The 22,785-nt window shown below is 36.7% G+C and overlaps 1 protein-coding gene across 4 annotated transcripts in view; it reads right to left on the reverse strand.

Annotated features, from left to right (window-relative positions):
- CDH8 (cadherin 8) overlaps positions 1–22,785 on the reverse strand; it is a 337,912-nt gene that overhangs the window by 206,873 nt on the left and 108,254 nt on the right. For all 4 annotated transcript variants that reach the window (XM_070612041.1, XM_008515416.2, XM_070612038.1 and 1 more), the window contains one exon: positions 20,564–20,858. In XM_070612041.1, coding sequence (XP_070468142.1) covers positions 20,564–20,858 — 295 coding nt within the window. The remainder of the gene's footprint in view (positions 1–20,563; positions 20,859–22,785) is intronic.

Here is a 22,785-nt window from a genome sequence, read left to right on the forward strand (position 1 = left end):
TGCCTGATAGATTTATTGTGGTAATCAAATCAGACGAAATTGCCCAGTGCAGTGTTGGTCCACAGTACTAGCACAGATAGTGACAAGGATGTTGATAATGATAATGCTGATGGTGTAGATTTACTGAGCACCTATTGTGTGCAAGACACTAACCTAAGTATTTTCTGTGATTTTTTTAAATTTCTTAATTAACAGCTATTGCATGCCTACTAAGCGTCATTGCTGCATGCATGTTATTTAGTTCCCTAAATAACAGTAAAAGAATATCATTTTAAAGATAATAAATTGGATGTTCAGAGAAACAATATATCCAAATTTGCGTGTTTAATGAGGGCATCCATGATCCACAATTCACTCTCCAGAGTTCAAATGCTCTTGGCTGCCCCATTTGAGTTTCCATTTAACATCTCATGTTATGCATTAAATTCTATTTTATAACAGGCTGCCTAAGTTACTGCCTGAAGATTTTGATCCCTTATATCTGAATAAGATTAATGTATTCACCCCCATGTCCTGCCTAAGTTTCTAAAGCCACTGAAAAATAAAAGATGATACAGTGAATCTCACATTTCATTGCCTGAATCCTACACAAATGAGTTTCCTCAAAAGTAAAGTAGACTGCGAAATTGTTATTCCCCGGCTGTCTATAACACTTTTACCTCTGATGGTCAAAAATTAAAAGATAATAATAAATAAATCATCTTCGTTTATACTCAATCATCATGGGAAAGAATGTTACTGTTTAAAGTGGATTTCTTTTGAACAGGAGGGAGAAACTTGACTAGAAAATGAAAAAAAAATGAGGGAGGCCATGAGCATTTTTTCACTTAAACTGATAGCACTTTCCTTATTTCTACATCAGTTTGGCTCATGTAGGAAGATTGAAGACACAATACCATCTAAAAGAAATTTCCTCTTTGTCACATTTCAGGATCAGGTTCCTTGTCACTCTGAGAGGCAATACAGATCTTGATAACACTCCAACACAAAAAAGCCTCATGTTTCTGTAAGACACTGAAGTTTACTTCACCACTAGATTCCTTGGGTGCTGTCAGTTGCACTAGCTACTTGTCATCATTCTCACAAATTGCTCTGTGCCATGGTCATTGCTGAACTTCTCCCCGTCTCTTCCGTGGCACCTTTCGGGAGCACACATCATCAGAAAGCAACTCTCTTACACACCTAACTTCAATACAAAAGGGACTTTTGTCTATTTCTTTAACTGCAATTGAAATCGTTAGAGAACATTGCTTGTTATTTTAGTCCTACCTTGCTTTTTTTTGTTTAATACATATTTTCTGAGATACCTGCTATGTATCTGGCTCTGTGGTAGGCACTGGAAGACAATGAATAATACAATCACTGGCTTCAGGGAGCTTACAGCCAAGCACCAATACAAGTGATCAATTAAGCAATTACTATTTGTATGAAGGAAAAGACAGAATGATAAGTCTTTCACCAGACTTGGAAGAAGTGATGACAATCTGAGACTGGAAGGATGAATAGAATTAGAGTCTTCTAGGTGAAATCAAGGGCATGCATGGAGACTCTGAGGCCTTCACACATAAGGACAGAAAGCATGTGTGAAGAAGAGGATACAGCTAGAAAACATGGAAATGTTGGCATAGTTAAATTATACAGAGCATTATCAGCCATGTTATAAATTTTGAACTATACCTAAAAAGCAATAGAGAAACACCAAAGCTCAGTAAGCAGGAACATGTCATAATCAGAGAATGCATTTGGACATGGCAATGGTGAATCCAGACAACCAATATGGAGGCTAAGCCAAGTGAAATACAGTTTCTTGGAGTAGGAGGGTCAGAGAAGACATAACAGTTGAAAAGTAGGTGACCCTTATTTATTATAAAAGAATTCAAATCCACCTACATTTCTTTCTTTTGTTTTGTTTTGTTTTTTGTTTGTTTTTTGTTTTTTTGAGGAAGATTAGCCTTGAGCTATCTGTTGCCAATCCTCTTTTTTTTGCTGAGGAAGACTGGCCCTTAGCTAACATCCGTGCCCATCTTCCTCTACTTTATATGTGGGACGCCTACCACAGCATGGTTTGCCAAGCGGTGCCAGTCCACACCCAGGATCTGAACTGGTGAACCTCAAGCCACTGAGAAGCGGAACGTGTGCACTTAACCACTGTGCCACCGGGCCGGCCCCCACCTACATTTATTTCTAAGTGCAATGGAGATGCACTCAAAGGTGTGAGGCAAGGGGATGCCACGCTCAAAACGATGTTTTGGAAGTACCACTCTTACTATTGTAGAATCAGAGAGGAAGAGGTCAATAATAAATATGACCCGTGACTTGCTTCTGATGAAAAGAATACAGCAAAATGGCCAGTTGTATGTGGCAGTGTGGATGCGAATATGTTACATGAGATTGCACAGTCTATCATGCCAGGGACTCTGTCTTGCTGGCTGTGAAGAAGCAAGATCCCATGTTCTTGGCTGCCATATGGAAAGGCCACAGAGCAAGGAGCGGAGGGTGGCCATCAGACACAAGAAGCAAGGAAACTGAGACCCTCAAGGATCTGAATGCTGCCAATGACTGAGAGACCTTGGAATTGGGTTCTTGCCCAGTCGAGCCTCAGATGAGACCTCAGTCCTGGCTGAAACTTTGGCTGCAGCCTTGTGAGATTCTAAAGTAAAGGACCAGCAGAGCTCCTGAATGTCTTCTGACCCACAGAAACTACAAGCTAATAAATATGTGTTGTTAAATCTTAGAAGTTTGTGGTAACATCTTTACACAGCAATAAGTAACAGATACATTCAGTTTTGAATGTGCTGGCTCTTACAAAGGTGCCTCAATGTCACTTATACATATCACATGGGCAGTCTGAGTTCTAGTCATGGAACTCAGAGGAAAGGTTAAAAATAAAATGTTAATTTTAAAGGGTGAATTTTAAAAGTAATAAAAGAGGAAATGGGTCACAGAAACAAAGGGTCAAAATATCAACTGCAGTAAAGGTAATAGAATAATCGATTATTTGTTTTAAACAGACTAGCTTAGTTCTGAAAATTTATCCTAACAAAAATGTCAGAGAGAAAGACCCAGATTTATGTATATTAATGATTAGAGAATTCGGCGGTAACATGCTGACTGAGAAGGTAAATCAGGGTAAACTTCACAACATGTAGATATGCCTCAGTTGGTGGTGGTGGTGCCGTAGAATGGATTCCGACTCCTAGTGACCCTGTGTACAGCAGGGCAGAACCCTGCCCGGTTTTATTGTACCATCCTCTCACCTTCCAGGCTGTATCAGACAATGTTTTGCTACTATTCATTGGGTTTTCATGGACCATGTTTTTGGAAGTGGGTGGCCAAGTCTTTCTTCCTAGTTGTCTAGTCTGGAAGCTCCACTGAAACCTATCCACCATGGGTGACCCTGCTGGCATTTGAAATACCAGTGGCATAGCTTTCAGCATCACAGCAACACACAGCTGCCACGGTATGTCAAGAGACAGATAGGTGATGTGATTACATGACCTAGAAACGACCTGGGCTGCTGCAGAGAGAGTGTCGAATCTTAACCACTAGATCATTAGGTATGCCTCAGAGCCTGGGAAAAACTGACATTTATTGAAATATTGCATGCCGGTGGAGTATTTTATCCTTTAACATAATTTTCCTTTCTAAAGCCCATTTTAAAGAAAAAGGAACTCAGATTCAGAGAGGTAAACTCCCTTCCCATGGTCGCCCAGTAGTTAGGAGCAGATCCACGATTCAAATGCAGTCTGGCTTCAAAGCCCTAGCTTTTATCTTTGAACATTTCAAGGAAGCATTAGATCAGAGACATAAGGAAGCATATTTTTATATTCTTTATGTGATCCTGAGCCTCACCTTGGATCCCACATTTCTAAGCATTCCCTCTCTCAAATTGGCTTCTATAGTAATAGAAGCTCTGTCGAACTTAAAGAGCTACAGATACATCTAAAAAGTCAGGCAAAATCTTAGAACTAATCAGGAATAGCTTTTCTGTTCAAAGCAAATGCCATGTCTAATGCGGTAGAATGTCCCTTCAAAACCCAACATGGCTCTCATCTCTAAGGCTGGGGAGGGGAGCTTCAAAATTGCCCCTTTTTGCCATTGCTGATAGTACAGCAATAGCTCACTTTGGTCTTGACATCTTGAAATATCTTCTGATCAAATGTGTTTTCCTTGATTAATAAAATGTAAAAGTTCCCATCCAATATTCAAAACAATCACACATGTTTAAATTCATCCACCTGCTAGCTCATTTGAATATGATGCTAATTGCTTCTGTGTACTGGATTTCTTAGGCCTAGGAATGGAGAGATGATGCTGAATGCTTTCCATTTTGTGGGAATCAGTCTTTTAGCTATTAAGCAGCACCCACACAGTCCTACTAACACAGACTCCACCCTACTCCTATGACTTGCCTTTTGAGTAGGCTATACTGTGTGCCTACTTCTCAGTTCCAAAGATCTCAAGAAATGACTGCCAGTCCTCTGAGTCAAGAGGAAACGTGAAATTTTAATTGACATCCTGCCATGCAAATCTTAGGAGAGCAAAGTTCTGGGTGATATCTCCAGGCATCCCTGGGTCACCTATGCAGTCATGGTTCCTGCTATTACCATCCTTCCACATCCTTGATGAGCCTCAAGAAAGCTGGTTATCCTCCCCGCCAGATTAGATGCCCCGTGGAGGCAGGTAGGCTTAAGAGAGAACATTTATTGTAGATGTCCTTGCTTGGCATATACCAAAATGTGAATATGCATTTTGCATAACATGTTGCTTTCAAAAATATGAGAAGCATTCCAGCAGGGCACTCTAGTATACAAGGAATCAGGATTAATTAATTTCAAACTCATGGTGACAGATGTATATCCATTTCATTCTCCTTTTAACCATCCTGATTATACTGGAGACTATATCTCAGTTTTATGCTAGTACATGTTTAACATCTTCCTGATATTCACCAATATCCTTTTATATGGCAAGGAACAGCAGGCTTGGGGACAAGAGCCTTCAACAGGCAACAGTATCTATATAAGAGTTAATGATTTTCTATATTAATATATATCTTACATTGTATTTATCTAATATTACATATATATTTTGTTATATTTATCTAACATTATATTTATCTGGCAGTGATCTCCTATTTATGGCAGGTAATACTAGTGGTGAGATAAAGTTGCCTTTTTAAATGACAATTTATATAAATAAAATTATAATAGTTTTCTCCATCATGACACATTCCATGTAGGTTAATGGAATATTAGATCCTGGAGAAAAACCTTGGAGGTGGAACTCAAAAAACTAAAGGTGGGTTTGCTGCTCTAAGGAAACTAGCTGGGATTTGCTACAAGGCCTGTTGACTCCAGAGGATGAAGTCTTAACCACTAGGTCTTTCTATCTGCAAACCCAGCTTTTATCTCTGTGACTCCACTGTCTATAAATGCAGGTGCTCACTAAATATCTGTTCAATGGATGTGACAATAACATTAGGGACAATAGAGAAGTGGGGTTGAAACCAAAAAACGAAATAGAATGGGAGAGGCAGAACAGTAGTTTTCTTTTGGAATGAACATAGTTTTAAGAAGTGAATTACTGTTAGGAAAAAGATGAGACTTGAATGAGGTAGATTAGAGACCTCTTTAATGACCAATGGTGCAGATTTATCGATGGCAGAACTAAAAAGATGGTGCTGGAGACCAGCTTGAAACACAGCGGGCCCTGCCGTGGAAGTTTCCACATAGCTGCCTGGAGCTAGGTGCATAATGAGGGGCTATCCAAAATAACATATGTAACGTTAAAATCACCTTCCAGAGCCAGAATCAAAAAGAAAAGAGGAGAAGCCGGGAGAGGAATCAATAGGATAAATGAATATAAAAATAAGTGTATTCACCGGTTCATTCAAATTTCTTGTAAACTTGTTAGACCTGGTTTCAAACTTGTTTGGGTTTTGAGAGAAAGAAACCAGATACAAAAGCAAAAGTAGCATATGAGTCCACAGGTATAAAATACAAAGCAGGCAAAACCTATCTATGCTGGGCCGGCCCTGTGGCTGAGTAAAGTTCGCGTGCTCTGCTGCAGCGGCCCAGGGTTTTTGCCAGTTCAAATCCTGGGCATGGACATGGCACCACTCATCAGGCCATGCTGAGGCAGCATCCCACATGCCACAACTAGAAGGACCCACAACTAAAAACACACAACTATGTACCAGGGGCCTTTGGGAGAAAAAGGAAAAATAAAATCTTTAAAAAAAAATTTTTTTTAAAACCTTATCTATGCTTCTAGAAGTGAGGATGTTAGTTACTCTACAGGAATACTGACTGGAAGAAAGAATAAGAATGAATTTTACAGGGCTGGTACTGTTTTGATTTTTCACTTGGGTGCTGATTGCACAAGTCTGCTCAGCTTGTGAGCTTGTGCTCTTATAGGCATTTTATTGTTTGGATATTACACGTCAATGCATAATTGAAAAAGAAGTATGAGGGGACAATAAATTGTGAAAATGTAGAAAGGTCTGAACAGGGACAAGAATGGTTGTCTATGCTTCTGAAAAATCTAACTTACCAAAGCCCTTGGTGCTAACTCAAGCAGTGGAGACAATGCTGGATTCATATCACATGGTTTCACTTTCTTTGCCGGGCGGCGCCTAAGAGGTCGTCACAGTGCACTTACGTAGTATTTACCCAAGCTGTGAGACACTACAACGGCAGCTCTTAAGACGGATACTGGCACTTCTCTTTTCATTTAATTTTGACATTGTAACTTGTTACATAGATATAAATCTGTGGGGATTGTTTGATATTATTTCATTGTCACCTAATGGTATCAGCAGCCCTAATAATTACACAGGAATAGCAATAAAAGAGAAAAGAATCCTGGAGTGATTATCATTATTCAGATGATTCTGTCAAGGTGAGAAAAGGGACACTAAAGACATGCTCAGGAATGAATTTTGCCCTTTGTTTTCAGTCTTGATCATCTAGTTTTTCTTTAGTAGTAATTTTTAAAAGAACAAAGCACGGAAGACTGTAGGTGATCTTACATCCATTAATAGCATCTGAGAATATAAATGGATGGAAGAGTGACATTGCACTCAGCACAAAGAGTCTTTTTTCATACTCAACTGAGAATATTTCTTCTCATTTTCTCTTTCTCTTCCAGTTCAAGGAGATGATCCCTTTATAAGCCTGGTGGAAGAGATAGCCCATCTTATACTTTGGTCCAAACTTTCCCGAAGACTTAAATTTCAATTCATTGCTTTTACACAGGCAGCTGTTGATAGAACATTAAGGAAGAAATGTCTCTTTTACTCTTATTATAAAGATATGCACTACATATTACTAATATATACACGACACCTTGCCCTGAAGAGCCATGATCTTTCACAAGGAAGACACAAGAGTGATAATCTAGTCTCTAAGTTCATGCCATGAGAAAACTGCACACAATTTGAGTGGGCGTAAATATTTATTACCTTTATGTACTGTTTACACAGCCAGGAAGAGAGACGCTTCTCTTTCTCATCCCTGAGACCAAAATTCCTTTGAATGACTCCTTTTCACTGGCACCCACAACATCCAGCAGATATTTTTATATTTCTTAGGAAATTTTTGTTTTTAAGAAAGAGAATTTGTCCCTCCCCTTTTTGAGTTGCCATGTGGAAGCCAGAGATGGGAACCGTATGATACTCATTATGTATCTAGAACCAGAGACTACAAATTCAACAAGAAGTCTCAGTCTCTCATTCTTTTTCTCGTCTTCGTTGCCTATTTCATTTCTCCTCTCTGTGAAGCATAGCTTCTCTCTGTTTCTCTAATATATACCATGAAAAGATGATGTCTACCTGATGGTTCCAAGTCCTCATATTTTATGAGCTACTTGGAAAGATACTGCTTCAATGTCCTCACAGTCCTCGGGGCAAATATCTGGGGTTGAGACTAATTGAACCAGATTTAGTCAGTGTCTACCTGTGTTTGGGAACAGAAGCAACCATATATAAACTATCATTTTATGATAGTTCCTACTTATAACGGGATCATTGGAACTCACTCAAGTATGTCTGTTCATCTCTGTATTGACTGATTGCTTTCTACTCTAGGTTTTCTACCATTGTTTCACCTGATAACCAATGAGGGATATCTTCACAGTGTCTTACAGATTATTGACAGGGCTTTGTGGTCAGTATTTTGGTTAGATCAATTAAAATTTCTCACAAAACTAAATATACTCTTACCATATGATCCAGCAGTCCTACTCCTAGATATTTTCCCAACTGAATTGAAAACTTACTTCTAAAGAAAAACCTGCATAGGAATATTTATAGTAACTGTATTTATAATCACGCAAGACTGGAAGCAATCAAAATATCCTTCAATAAGTGGAAAGATAAGCAAACTATGATAATCCATACAATGGAATATTACTTAGTGATTAAAAGGAATGAACTATCAAGCCATGCAAAAGTATGGATGAATCTTAAGTGCATATTACTAAGTGAAAGGTCTACAAACTATACTATCCCATTTATATGAAATTTTAGAAGAGACAAAATTATAGAGTCAGTAAACAGATCAGTGGTTGCTGGGGGATTAGGGAATGAAGGAGTTTAATAGGTAAACCTCAAGGGATATTTTTAAGGCAGTGAAACTATTCTGTATGATACTGTGATGATGGGCACATGGTACAATTTATTTGTCAAAACCATTAGAAATTTACAGCACAACGAATGAATCTTAGTATATGCAAATTTTTAAAAATTAGCATGTTGGGATTTCCCAGGATGGAATGCAAATTGTGACAAAATAATATAGCTATATTACAAATGTGTTTTAAAACATAGGAGGTGATGGAAAAAGGAGCATATCTATGTATGAATATATATGAATATATATATAATATATACATTACAAATATATATATAAAAGAAGGTCTAGAAGCAAAGACAACCCAGTAGCAACAAGTACACCTAACACTCAGATCTTGGTTTCTAATACTCCAATAAAAAGGACCAGGGCTCCTTGGAGAAACAGCTAATTCTAGATTTGTGGCAACAAATATACAAGATGAGCCTGGAGCATTATGCAGTGCAAGAAAGTAAGAAAGAATGTAAGTGCTAAAAAATGAACCAAAAACAAAATGATAGATATACATCAAAGGGACACAGGAGACAATCAAAAGGGCTCCCAATGGCCAAAGCTGAAAAAAAATTGAGTAAGAACATAAAGTTGTATTGGATTATAACCCAAAATATGAAATAAATAACCCTTGAGTAGCTATTTTAAGAAAAAAAGAAAAAAAAATAAGGAAGGAAGAACAAACAAATTCCTATGGACAAGAAATTCACACAAGTAATGTAGATAATTATGTATGAGGAAGCAATAACTTCTCACCCTTTAAGTATGTGCTGCATGGACATAGTGACTTTCTTCCAAAGGGTTCAGTATGGAAAGCAGGAAAAATGAGTAACTTTATAGCTGAAAAACCTGGCAAACACTACTTCAGCCAGCTGATCAAGGTTACCATGAGCAGGGATAAATACTACTGATATAATAGGATGAAAATGGTGCTCTCTCCTGTGTAGTTTTCCTCCCCAAACACATTACTCGAATCTAATTATGAGTAAAACATCAGACAAATCTCAAATGAGGGAAATTCTACAAAAATACCTGACCATGACTCATCACAATGTTTAAAATGCTGTGTCAATATTGGCTCATTAATTTTGAGAAATGAACCGTAGTAATGTAAGATGTTAATAGTAGTGGAATGTGGGTGTGAAGTGTATGGGAACTCTATACAATTTCACAACTTTTCCATAAATCTAAAACTATACTAAAATTAAAAATTAATTTAAAAAACAAAAGCAGTTCAACACACTTGAGAATGCAATTTCCAATTAAAAAAAAACATTCCATAGCTGGAAATCCATGTTTGCTCCATATGTATCCAGAGATACAACCCTAAGTCAAGGCTGACACAGGCACACGGTAGTTATAGAAGAGAGAACACTGGTATCTGATTTAATAAGTCTCTAGTTTTCAATTCTGACCCTTGTATATCCTCTATTAAGTAAATTTGGCCACATGAACTGGATTCATTTGCTATAGTACCCATAACAAAATTCAACAGACTGAGTGGTTTACACAACTGAAACTTCTTTCTTCCAGTTCTGGAGGCCAGAAGTCCAAGATCAAGGTTCTGGCAGAGTTAGTTTTTCTTGAGGTCTCTCTCCTTCGCTGGCAGATGGCCACCCTCTTGCTACTTCTTCACATAGTCATCCCTCTCCTCGTGTGTGCCCCCGTGTTTTGGTGTAATGACCAAATTCCCTATTCTTGTAAGGACATCAATCAGATTGAATTAGGGCCTGACCAGACGTCCTCACTGAACCTTAATTACCTCTTCAAGGACCCTGCTTCCAAATACAGTTCCAATCTGAGGTCCTGGAGGGGTAAAGTTTCAACAAAAGAATTTGGGGGAACAGAATTCAGCCAAAAACACAAATCCAGTTTTATTTACATTTTTTACAGTAAAAATATGATGACACTTGACCTATATGATATATAATTCCCATATAATAGACAATGTACAACAATAATATTTGACATATAATGCCCCCTTCTGAAAATCAACGCAGTGTTTTACACAGTACTTAGCCTACAATAGAAATTAAATAAATGGTATCTGTCATGGCTTTGTCCTCTATCAGTTTAGCTAAGCTGGCATTATATTTCTCGAATTCCCTTCCCTATAGTGTCCTGGTTGGGTTTGGCATGAGATTCTGAAGGGAGAAGAAGAGAAAGCAGACGAACTGTCAGGGTAGGGTGTCAGGCACTGGGACAGCACAGGACTCATTCAGCAGATTTTCAAGTTCACCGTGTTAGCATGGAGCAGAATCCAGCTCACAGCTCCTTCAGCAACTACACCATCTGCTCCTTCAGCTCCTATGGGGTCTGCACCTTCAGGTTCTCCAAGTCTGGGGCCAGGTACAGGTATAGCCCTATGACAAAGGGCACCAGCTTCTCCTGCAGGTTACCCACCTCATGGAAAATTGAGGTAGGAGGCTTAGGTACAGGCTCCAGTTTGTCCTCTTAGATTCAGCGTGTTCCTGGTCTCTCCCACTTCACTTCCAGCTTTTCTTCCCATCGCCCAAGGCAGACACAACAGCTTTGTACAGACTTCTCTATCAGCTCCGTAATTGTGTATGGTCTTATCCCTGTAATAACTCTTTTATTCCACAGACTGTTAGTGGCTCTGTTTCTCTGATGGGGAGCTTTTATTTTTACCAGTGATATGACCTTGAGTCATATCACTTATTTTTAAAAAAAAAATAAAAAATTCATTTCATAAGGTCATTGTTAGGATTAAATGAATCCACATAGGCAGTGTTTGGCATAAAGTAAATATATTAAACATTAATCTCTATGTAGTAATAAAATAATTATTCATTATACTAGTCTTAAGAGAATAACATTGCTTTGGATTTCAGAAGGTATACCTGTAGACATTTCAACACCTATTTCAAAGACCTTTATTTGACAAATTCCTCCTCTCCAGCCCCTATTCTATTTCTTTAACTCAAACCAATCTTGTGGCTTCCAAAGATTAATAATCGGTAGATAATGATAGGATCCAAAAAGTCTGACACGGTTATAAAGAGAAGATTCCTTGGTGTCATGCTCCCTGACAAAAAGAAAATGAATAAAATCATCTTCAACAGTGGCACAAATATGGTTATACTGGCTTTAAACTCTTCGAGTGCAGACACAAGGAAAGAAATCTTGTTAGAACGGGAGATGCATCTGAGGCAATCCATATGTTCTTATCTATACCTTATAATGTAACTATTTTGTCCTTTTTTAGGATATCTAATTATATATCAAATACATACACACAAACACACAGACATTTACGTTTCTTTTCTCCACAGGTCTAAATTTATATCTTTACTCCTTATTTCTTAGCTTGCATATCTTCTCTACCACTCTTTATCTACTGATCTATGTGCATACCTATGCAGGTAGCTCTCTTACCATATAAATTTCATCATATTTTTCTCTATGTGAAGTTATTGGTAAAGAGAATAGTGATAAAAATGGCACATATCCCATAAAACTGTGATCGCTAATCAATCAAAGAATAAAAGCATTTAGGTCTAAAAATCAAGTGGCAATTTTCAAAGTCCAGTGAATCCAGGAAGTATGATTATTAAGTCCATCATGCACAAATACCAAAGCTAAAGAAATATTAATACACAGTGGAGACTCTAGGCACCCCCACCTGCTCTGAAAGGCAAGGTTCTGAGAAGAGTATGCTGTACACCAAAAATACATTGACAAAGGTGTCCCACATTCATTTTCGGCCAAGACTTCAGAATTTCACAAATGCCTGTTTCGGAGCTGCCCTGACATGCAGTGGATTCATTTCTCTGACAGGCGAATGTGGGCAAAACCTGAACTCTATGAGCTTTTCCTCTTCAGCCTCTTTCAATTCATGATTTTCTGGAATGACTGTGTAACCAAAAAACTGATAACACTGTGGGTGCTGATGCTAATTCACAGAGCTTTCAACACCAACATGGCTTGAATAACTTAAGGAAGATTTGCCCTTTTGCCTCTGGAACTAATAAATACCTTGCATCCTAAAATATTAATTCTCATATGAGGGCAGAGAGACAAGGAAGACAACAGGATTAAGAGATTGTCTGGATAGAATCCCGCCTTGGTTTCTCAACCTTCATCTATAATACAAAGTTTATCTTGAGTGAAATGTTGGCCACAGGACATTTCTCAGGGAACAGAGAAGTGGGGTAAAATTTTCAGAGAGGTCAACCAATTTATCTAGAAACAGGATGAATCAAAATGTGAGTGAGTAGAGGACATGTTTCTGAAGAACTTAAAGAGACAACACTAGGATAATCAAATTGAATTTAATTTGAAAACCAAATTGTTACTCAACTAAACTGGGTTTTACTCTAATGAGCAAGCATTGGGATACAATGGTAGAAAAAATTAAAAGGGAAAGAAAGCATTGTTTCTTTAGTACATTGATGAATTGACCTGTTTTAAAGGCACAGGTTGAGATATGTAATCAATATTGCCTCACCACTTAGATGTCGTTAATGCTGAATCAGTGCTTTAATTTTAATCCTTTGAAACACCAATTTAAATTAAGAGATACCCGTGAGAGGGAGATACAGGTTTCTAAAGTAAACTGAGGCAATGAATCCCATCCCACAGGGAGTGACTCTGTTCACATGTGGGGTTAGGGGCAGAGATTGTTAAATTTGTTTTCACTGGTTCAAATTTCAGGATTTTATGTAATTAATGAAATATATCTTTATTTAATATCCATTATATAGAACAAAAGTGACACCAATATTACAACTTGTAAAATCAAATGAAATATTTCATCACATTTTCTTGTGATTTGTACCATTCTGAAGGATTTTTATTGGCTAGTGATTGAGAATTCATCTTCTAGAAAGATTTCAAAGATTTCTTCTTACTTAAAATTCCTAAGTCGACAGGCCAAATCTATAAGAAGAGACCAGTGAAAACACCTAGTTTGTGTTGGTAATGGAACCCCAAAACAAGGGTGACTCCAAGTATTCTGAGCTGGCCCTATAATGAGCAGTTCTAGAATTTTAACTTTTTTTAAAATGACTGAAAGCTGTATTTCTATATGATTTATAATAAACTATCCTAAACTATTCTACCTGTCTTAGCATATTTTCATGGATTGATATTTGGCCCACAGAACCTTAAAATTAAAGAGATCAGGGATGTGAGTTGACCAATGCAAGTCCTAAAAATAGTCAGAATCTCATTAGGAACAATACAATTGATTAATTATAAGATGCTATCAATTAATTGATTAATAAAGTATCCTCTTATAATATAGGGAGTACAAAAGAGTAAGCATGAAAGCAAAATTTGATGGAAGGAGTTTCCTCATCACAGAAGGCAGTCAAAGAAACCTTGTCTATATTCCCATCATTATATGTCAAACTTGTTCTTAGCCACAATGAAGAAATAGCACAATGCCTCTTGGAAGACTAATTCATTTTAGGTACCTCTCACAGTTAACTGCCAATAAGTTTCCCATTTGGATACTTCAGTAATTTCTAAGCCATAGACCATTTAGGGAGACCTTCAGGAACCACCAAAATCCACGTATCAGAAATGACTGCTTCACTTTCATCATAAGATCCAAGAAAAGAGTCAGTCATTATTATACCAACTGTCTATGTATCCCTGATGGCGGTTTAGCTTCCTTATGCAGAAGCGAAACTACACGATCCTCACTCCATCCTAGAGTTTTGGAACCACAGCTGTTACAGGCATTCAGATCAGGTAGAGCAGCTGAACGTCTTTTGAGAACGTTTATTTCAATCCTCATAATTTCCCTCCCATGTTTTACTACAGAATTTCAATTTCGTTCATCACTCTGAATCAAACAAGACAAAAAGTACAATCAAATCCATAAAGAGAAGTTTTTCTCCTTTCTCACTTTGCATCTCTCCATTAAAATAGAGAAATGCTGCTCAATCCTTTTAAAATCTAGCCGAGAGAGAGACAGAAAGCCACAACCTCTAAATTATAAGAAAGAAGTATGTTACAGAGAACAAATTAGTGGTTGCCAGAGGGGAGAGGAGTGAGGGCGTGGGCGAAATAGGTGAAGGGGATCAAGAGGTAAAAACTTCCAGTTATAAAATAAATAGGTAACGGGATGCAATGTACAGCAAAGGGAATATAGTCAATAATATTGTAATAATGATGTTCTATGGTGACAGATGGTAAGCAGACTTAGTGTGATGATCACTGTGTAATGTATGAAAATATCAAATCACTACGTTGTACACCTGAAACTAAAATAAAATTGCATGTCAATTATACTTCAATAAAAATGAGCATAGTATAAAAAAAGAAAGAAGTATATTCTGTTGAAGACAGTTTATCAGTATGAACATTCTTTGATCTTTTATGCTTGTGACATACATTGTTTCTTTAATAAGAAAAAAAGAATATGAAAATGAATCTCTTTATTTATTATTTTAGAAATCTTCTTTATACAGGACTAAAATATGTATTGGGGAGTGACAAGAATAACTAGGTAACCCAGGTATGCTGTAGTCATCATAATATTCAATTCACTCCTTAGAAATTGCAAATTTTACTATTTAGCTGCATAATAAATTAACGTGGCCTTACATAGAACTAAAAATCTCTTCTTATTGGAAAAGTATGTGTAAAACTTTTGTAATGTAAACTTAAGTAGTGCTTCAAGATATTTCTAAAAGAAAAGTTTCTGGGATCATATAAATGTCTGAATGTTCAAAAAGGCACATAATATGAATTTATTAAATTATGATATATTGATACTTTAAAGACTCCAAGTGTGAAAAGCATTTCACTTTATTTAGTTCAGTGTTTACCAATTAAATGCCTTTTTTGGGGTAAACCTATTTTGAACACATCTTGGAAAATGTTGCCATAGATCTATTTTATAATAAGAAACATTTTAAAAATACAGGAGAATAAAAGTAAAGAGTATTATACAGTTTCCTGCCTCCATTCCTGACAGTCTTCCTGTTGCCTGAACGGTTCATTCCAAAAGCCGTAAGTGTGGCTGGGCAAGACAGGAATCCATGTACGTGCAGAAAGGTGGCAGCAGATAAATATTTGTGTGGGGGAGTCAGGGGATGGGCAGAGGGAGCAAACGGAAATCATCTACTATAGGAGGGTGAAGGGTGACCCAAATAATAAATATATCGAGGATAAAGAAACTGAGGTTTATCACTGTTGAAGAAAGGGGAAAAATCAGAATGAATCCTGTAGTGTTGCTATAGAATTGGAGGTACAGTGGTGAACTCATGGTAATGCAGTGTAGTCCTGGATTTGATCCTTCTACTATAAGAGGATACTGGAGGGACAAATAGAGACATTTGACTGAAGTCTGTGCATTCAATAGCAATGGCATATCAATATTAATTCCCTAATTTTGATGGTTGTATTGTGCTTGTGTAGAAAAACATCCATGTGGAAAGGACTTAACGAGCCATCCCATGATGATGGGGCATCCTGTCAGCAACTCACTCTCCAATGGTTCAGGAAAAATAGACTTGGACTACATTTGCAACTTTTCTCTAGGATTAAATTTATTCAAAATTAAAGACAATGAAAAACACAAAAGAAATTGAATGTATTCTATACGGCCTTTCTCCAAAAGAAGATTTGAGGATGTTTACCATAAAGAGACATATTCACAAAGAAAAGGCATAGTATTAACAGCAATAGAAGATAGAAGAAGGAAAAACACTGAAATTATTTTCAAGTTTCAACCACTTCCTTTTGGTTGAGCTACTGTTTGAGAGTAAGTTCTCTTGCCTATTGCATACTTACACCTTCCATAACCTCTTCAGTCAAAAGCCTTTGGAAAGCAGTAAGATCTGCCTTTTTGCAACATATTTTACTAAGTCATCTCTTGACCTTCCTCTGATATTTTGATCAATACTTTCTGGTGGAGAGTGCATTCTCCTTTGCATTCATCACCGGGAAATCCAGAGACAGTCAACCCCAGTTTCGCTCTTCAGTCTTTATCTTTACTATATGAACAGCACTTCAGCCACAGTCATTCATTACATGGATCTTAATTAATTTTATTGTTATTTGAATTCTATGTGATGTATTTTTCTTACATTGCCAAAGTGTTTAAGCGTGTATCTTGAAAATTCTGTATACTTCACCCAAACTTTTCCTTGTCCTGAACTCTGTCTTAGTTCTTCAATTTAATTTGCAAACTATGCTGACCTCGAGAGCTCTTCTGCCTTGGAAAAATATTAACTATGATAAATATGCAGCAGAATCATAGTGCTGATATAAACAAAATTCTCTAGAGACATTATCAAAGATTAGTAGAGCATACTAGTTAAACCCATGGGAGGTAGAGCCAGATGTTTGGGTTTAAATTCCAGCTCCTCCACTTAATATCTGGATTTGGATTAGTTATTATTTCTCCCATTTTTCTGATTAAAAATAATGAGAAATAGGGAAGTTAATATCGGTACTAATGTTGTAGGATTGTTGTGGATATTAGAAGCATTTAACACAGCTTCTGATATATAGCAACTTTTCAACACATACTGATCATTATTAGAAGAGCTCTGAATCTCAAAGAAAACTAAGAAAACCTCCAGTGTCATGTTTTGTATAATGCTATACTCCACAATGAGATAACTACCAGCTTAAGTACTGCTTGGCTTTCTCATCTCTCCTCTACCTCCACTAATACGCCCTTTTGAATAAAAAAGAGTTTATTCCAACATGTGCCTTTATGAAACATAAAGTTAAGACTTGTCAAGCAATTTTTCATTGACCAAGGCACTCATATAGACAATTTATTGAATCTTACTAGTAGAGGTAACTCACAAATGTATCATTGCAAAGAAAGTGATGTTTATTGGTCACCGATTCTATGCTATGCCAAGTACTTTAAATATAATCATTGAATGTTTCCAAATATACTTTTTTAGGTAGGAGTTATTGTGCAAACTATACAGATAGAGAAAATGAGACTTCTGTGGATTATAGCATTTACACAAGTAAAAGGCAAATTTGCAGTCTAGTAATCTTAGATTCTATTTCCAAATCAAATAAAAAGCTTATTTTACCTGAACCCAGGTGTAGACATACAACAGATTAACCACCCCTCACTCCAATATACAACAGCATTAAAAGTGTCCACTTAAAGTGTCTGAAACTCAATAAATGTAGGCAAATTTCCATTGAAAGACCCACTTTGACAATGCTAGTTTGGGATCCACAGTTAGAATCAGACAAACGCATATGCCACTCTTTACATGGTATTGCTATAAAAGTGAATTCTCCTCAAGTTCTGAAATTCACAGTAGAATATAAAAGAGCTGTGTCTCCAGCTTCCAAATAAGAGATTTCTAAAATAATTTGGCTGCCATTTGGGCAAATATATATGTGTGTTTTGTCTTGACAGCTTGTCAACTGGCAGACAGTTCTTGAACATCACATTCATTTCAATTTAATAATGGTAAATTTCTCAATTAGAATTTTATTTTTCACTTTCTGCACAATGAAATCCCCTAGTCCTTGCTGGCATTCTTCAGGGCATACAGGTGCAGGGGCTGGCATTTCTGCAGTGGCAAAGGAAGAAAAATGAAAGCAAGAAGGAGGGGAGGGAAGAGACAGGCTGAGAGAGAACAGTGGTAATGGCGAGAGAAAGGAGACAGTGGCTGACCTTCATCCTGATATTCACCTTCATGAGAAATGAAGGGAATAATTCACACTTGACAATAAAATAGTGCAGCTGCCTTTGTTTCCTTTAACCAGAGAGGCTCGAGTCAAACAGAAACCAGACACCCAATGCATAAAATCAATACATAAAAAAGGGCCAAAGGTAAAGTGGGAAATAGATTCATAAAATAATTTTAAAAACCGCAACAACCACCAATTATTGAACACTTACTTACTTTATGGCACATCTCTGCCTTGTATTTTATCACGCAACTCTCACACAGTGAAAGCAAGATGGAAATTATCTTTGCATTGTAGCTGAGGAAAATAAGCAATAATTGAACCTCCCTGAGCTTCAAAGTCAACCAGATAATAAGGGATGGAACCAGGATTCAAAACTCTATCTATCTAACTTCAAAACCCACACTTTCAACCGTAGCACATTCGATGTGGCTTTTGGAAGAGACGTCATAGACTAAGCATTTTAAAAAAATAACTGTGTATATGCTAGTGTAGATTATTTCTTTTAGTCTCTACTCTCTTATCAAGAAAAATCTTTTAGATAGAGAAAAAATCCATATATATTTATAGGGGCACATACACATTGCATTATGAAGCTAGTAATATCTTCAAAATCCTTTTCTTAGCTGAAATTGACCTTGAAGTCTGCAGAAGTTTTGAGAGTTTTCTGTCTCACCATATTTATCAGGCACATGACTCATTTACACAGGCAAGAGAGTCTCTGACACATTTACAATAGACAGATATAGACTTGGCCATTAAGATGTAGAAATCATAATAATGAGGCAAAAATAGCAACTTCCCTGTCTATCATTTATTAATAGTTGAGATAAAATCTTCCGTATGTATTGCAGGTGCTAATAATCTGGACTCTAATCTGGATGAAAAGATGAATTAGGCAAGTTCTCTGCCCTAAATGAGCTGATCAAACAAGGAAAAAAAACAAAGAAAAATACATTTTCTCAGTTCCTGCTTGTATGTCAGAATCTAAAACCAACATGTAGGTGTTTTAGCTTGTTTGTGTTTCTTTACATGGTGATGGTAATGGTAGGGAGAACTTCCTGCTAGAAAGCCATGGAAATTTACCTAGAAAAGGTGTCATTTCAGCCAACCATAGAGGAACAATTAGATTTTGATAAGAAGGAAAAAAATGAAAGGAGAATTCCTTGCACAAAAGGTTGACAAAGTGGAGTCTTGGCGGAGAAATAAATGGGTAAGATATGAAGACTCAAAATTAATTGTGATTTGCTGCTGCAGTGGGTGTACCCACCAAAGTTATATTGTAGGTACCAAAGAGGAGAACAAATGAAGCCAGGCTATTTATCTAATTCTGGACTTCAATTTATACCTCTATTTGTGTTTTTTATTTGTCTCCTCATGTTCACCTGCGTCTACTTTATGTGATTTTGCTGCATAGCATGTAACCTTAAATGTTGTTTTAAATGCAATCTGAAACAAACTGGGGTATATATTACACACATAAGGATGACTTTCGTGATCATATACTCTGAATTTGGATCCTGCCTACTACTTTTGTCAGAGAAGGAATAGCCCTAAAATCCTTCCTGTCATAGTATTTTCTGCGATCAGGGGTTTCCTAGTTCAAGGTCAGGGTTTGAGGATACATAAGCAGATCCAAAAAAGGAAAAAGAAATTATAAAATCACGTTTTGGAATAGGTACTGCTCTGTAAAATGTAGTGGGTACTTCAATGGCTCAAAAAAAGCAGGGGTGGGTCATTGGTGATAGCAGTGCTCCTAAAAACAGTTCAGTAAAGGTAAGATGGCTATAGCACAGAAGTTTCTGGTTAACTATAATTTCCTAATCCACTCTAGACTGGACCCACCAGCTCAATATCTGACTGACTACAGACCTTGAAGGTTTTCTATTTCTCTACAAGCTGCATCTGCATGTGAATATACACAAACAAATAATTAAACATCAAGCAAATATCAATAGGATTAGTCTGGCATGTTGGAACAAATCTCGATAAATCTGCCTCAGTAACAGTACTCAAACTACAAGTCTAGGAGAGGAATACAAATTCAACCTATTGAAGTACTGTCATGTAAGGAGAGATATTTTAATAAAACTGCTTCGTCAGTTCCTATTACTAAGGGACTAAAGCTATTGAGCTGTGGAACTGAGGCCAAAAAAGGGGATTTGGAAATGCAAATTAGAGATAAGACGGTAATAAATGTCTTTTATTCAGCCACACACTATCCCTGATGCCAGGAGCTATTTTAAAGATGACTCTTAATAGTTCTGTGAAATTGGAAGCATACGTACCCAAAATGGACATCTCTGGCACAGTGGCATGATAGGGTCCATTAAGAAACTCCGGTGCATTGTCGTTGATGTCTTGAACTTTAATAATAAATTCAGAAGGAGGCTCAAGAGGTTTGTTCGTCTCCCAGTCCACTGCCTGAGCTGTTAGGGTGTACTCAGCCTTTTCCTCTCGGTCAAGTCTTTTTATAGCATGGATATCTCCTGTTATATCATTTATCTGAAAGATTGTCCCAGCTCCATCACCTGATAGGATATACTTGATTTTTTTGCTCCCGGGATCCAGGTCTGTGTGTAGCTAAAATGAAAAGTGTCATTGGTTAGTGATGGAGCAATTTGCAAAGTTACTTTTTAACTACTTCCTTTTCCATATCAAGTTGGTTCTTTTTACATGAACGGTACCTTCATCAATTTCTGCTAAGAGTAGCTGTACAAAGAGTCTACGTAACTGTATGCCTATCAATCAAAATAAAAGATAATGAAATTCATACAAATAAGTCAGGACCGTTTAAAAACATACTCTGACTTGTTCAGTACAAAGTGATATGCAATTAGAATGATAAAAAGATCAAGGAGAAAATATAAAAATATATGTATTCTTTTCAATTTATTAATGCATTTATTTAAAGTTAGTATTGCTAGCTTCCTTTTTGGATCACTATTTGTGTGCCAAGAACTATGTGAATTACTTCTCATATAATTCCCTTAACTTTTTCAAATGTCAACAAGTTAGAATATTTCATACGAAAATAAGAAAGGGAAATTTGACAAGGCACATGATAGCGTCTCCAAGGTTCATATTTGATGCAATCAAGTGTGGTAGACCCAGAATTCAACTTAGATCTGCCTTCTATGTTTTTAAAATCAAAAATAACTTTAATACTTGCACATATATCAAGATCTTATGTTTGCGAAGGGCTTTGTTTACTTTGATTTGTACAGTCCTTCTGGCCCATGACAATTATTACAATTTTACAGAGAGTAACACTGAGCTCAGAAAACGGAAGCACATTTTTCCAGAAATGGGACCCTTTGAAAAATGAGAATTGTGCAGTAGGGATCCAGATTCATCTCAGATCACAGCAACAGAAATTTATTGAACACCTACTCTGCCCGAAATACTTTGGTAGGCACTGGGGAAAACAGAAGCCCTGGCTTTCAGATTGTCACAGTTTACTCTCAATAGAAGACAAGAGTGTTCGGATATATCTGATATATGGTGCTGCTTTTTTATGCTATGGGCACTCCTGTTACACAACTAAAATAAAGCAAGAATATAGAGTTTTAGTTTGCATTTTTAAAAGAAAAATTCATTGAGTTCTAGCTCCAAAATAACTGCTTATATGCACATATTTTCAGTTTAACTCAGTTACTTAAACGCCAATATAGTTCCATTTATTGCACCATGAGATTTCAAATTCGTGGTCTTTAAAAAAAAAAACTGTCTTGCGCAAAGAAACTCCTAAAAACTCAAAAGGCATTGTGTTCTCTTGGGATCACTTTTCTTCAGAACTGGCTCTACCGTTTTCTTCACCAATTTAAATTGTATTTAGCGCTTCAATAAATGAAAAGAAAAGATTATAAAATGACATAAAATAGCAACAAAGAATCCAAATGCATCTAGATCTCCCACTTTACTTTTGAATATTTTAAAAAGTGAAAGCATAAGATTACATCAAATATTTATTGAATCTCAAAGTGTATCCCTTTCATTTATTGTATTAAATTTATTAACAAGAGCAAATATTGAAATGCCTCTTTATCTTAATGAATGTGGGATTATAATTCATTAATGTGATATTAATCCTAATTTATGATCAGCTTAATTTATGTGCATTTTAACATTTCCATTAGCATTTTTATTAAAAAAAGAAAATTTGAATAATATATCATTCGTGGAGGTTCCCTTTCACATACCAGGCATTCCTGAGACAAAGAAGGTATTGGTGCGTGTCACGCTTGTCCACAACATTTTTGCTATTAAAAATTAAGCCATTCAAAACGGTGTTTCCTTATGTACGTTAGAAGTTATTTGTGCCATATTTTCCTTACATTTATCAATAGCCTCTGATTGGTAAATTGTATTATAATCTTAACTTAGGTTTTGATTGTCCCTTGTGTTTAAAAATAACTGAGGGAGAAGAAGGGAGAAGCAAAGGTTTTTGAAAGAGTAAAACACAAAGCTAAGGGGCCAGCCCCATGGTCAAGTGGTTAAAGTTCCGCAA

This window comes from Equus przewalskii, chromosome 3 (assembly GCF_037783145.1).
Source record: "Equus przewalskii isolate Varuska chromosome 3, EquPr2, whole genome shotgun sequence".
Taxonomy (NCBI): domain Eukaryota; kingdom Metazoa; phylum Chordata; class Mammalia; order Perissodactyla; family Equidae; genus Equus; species Equus przewalskii.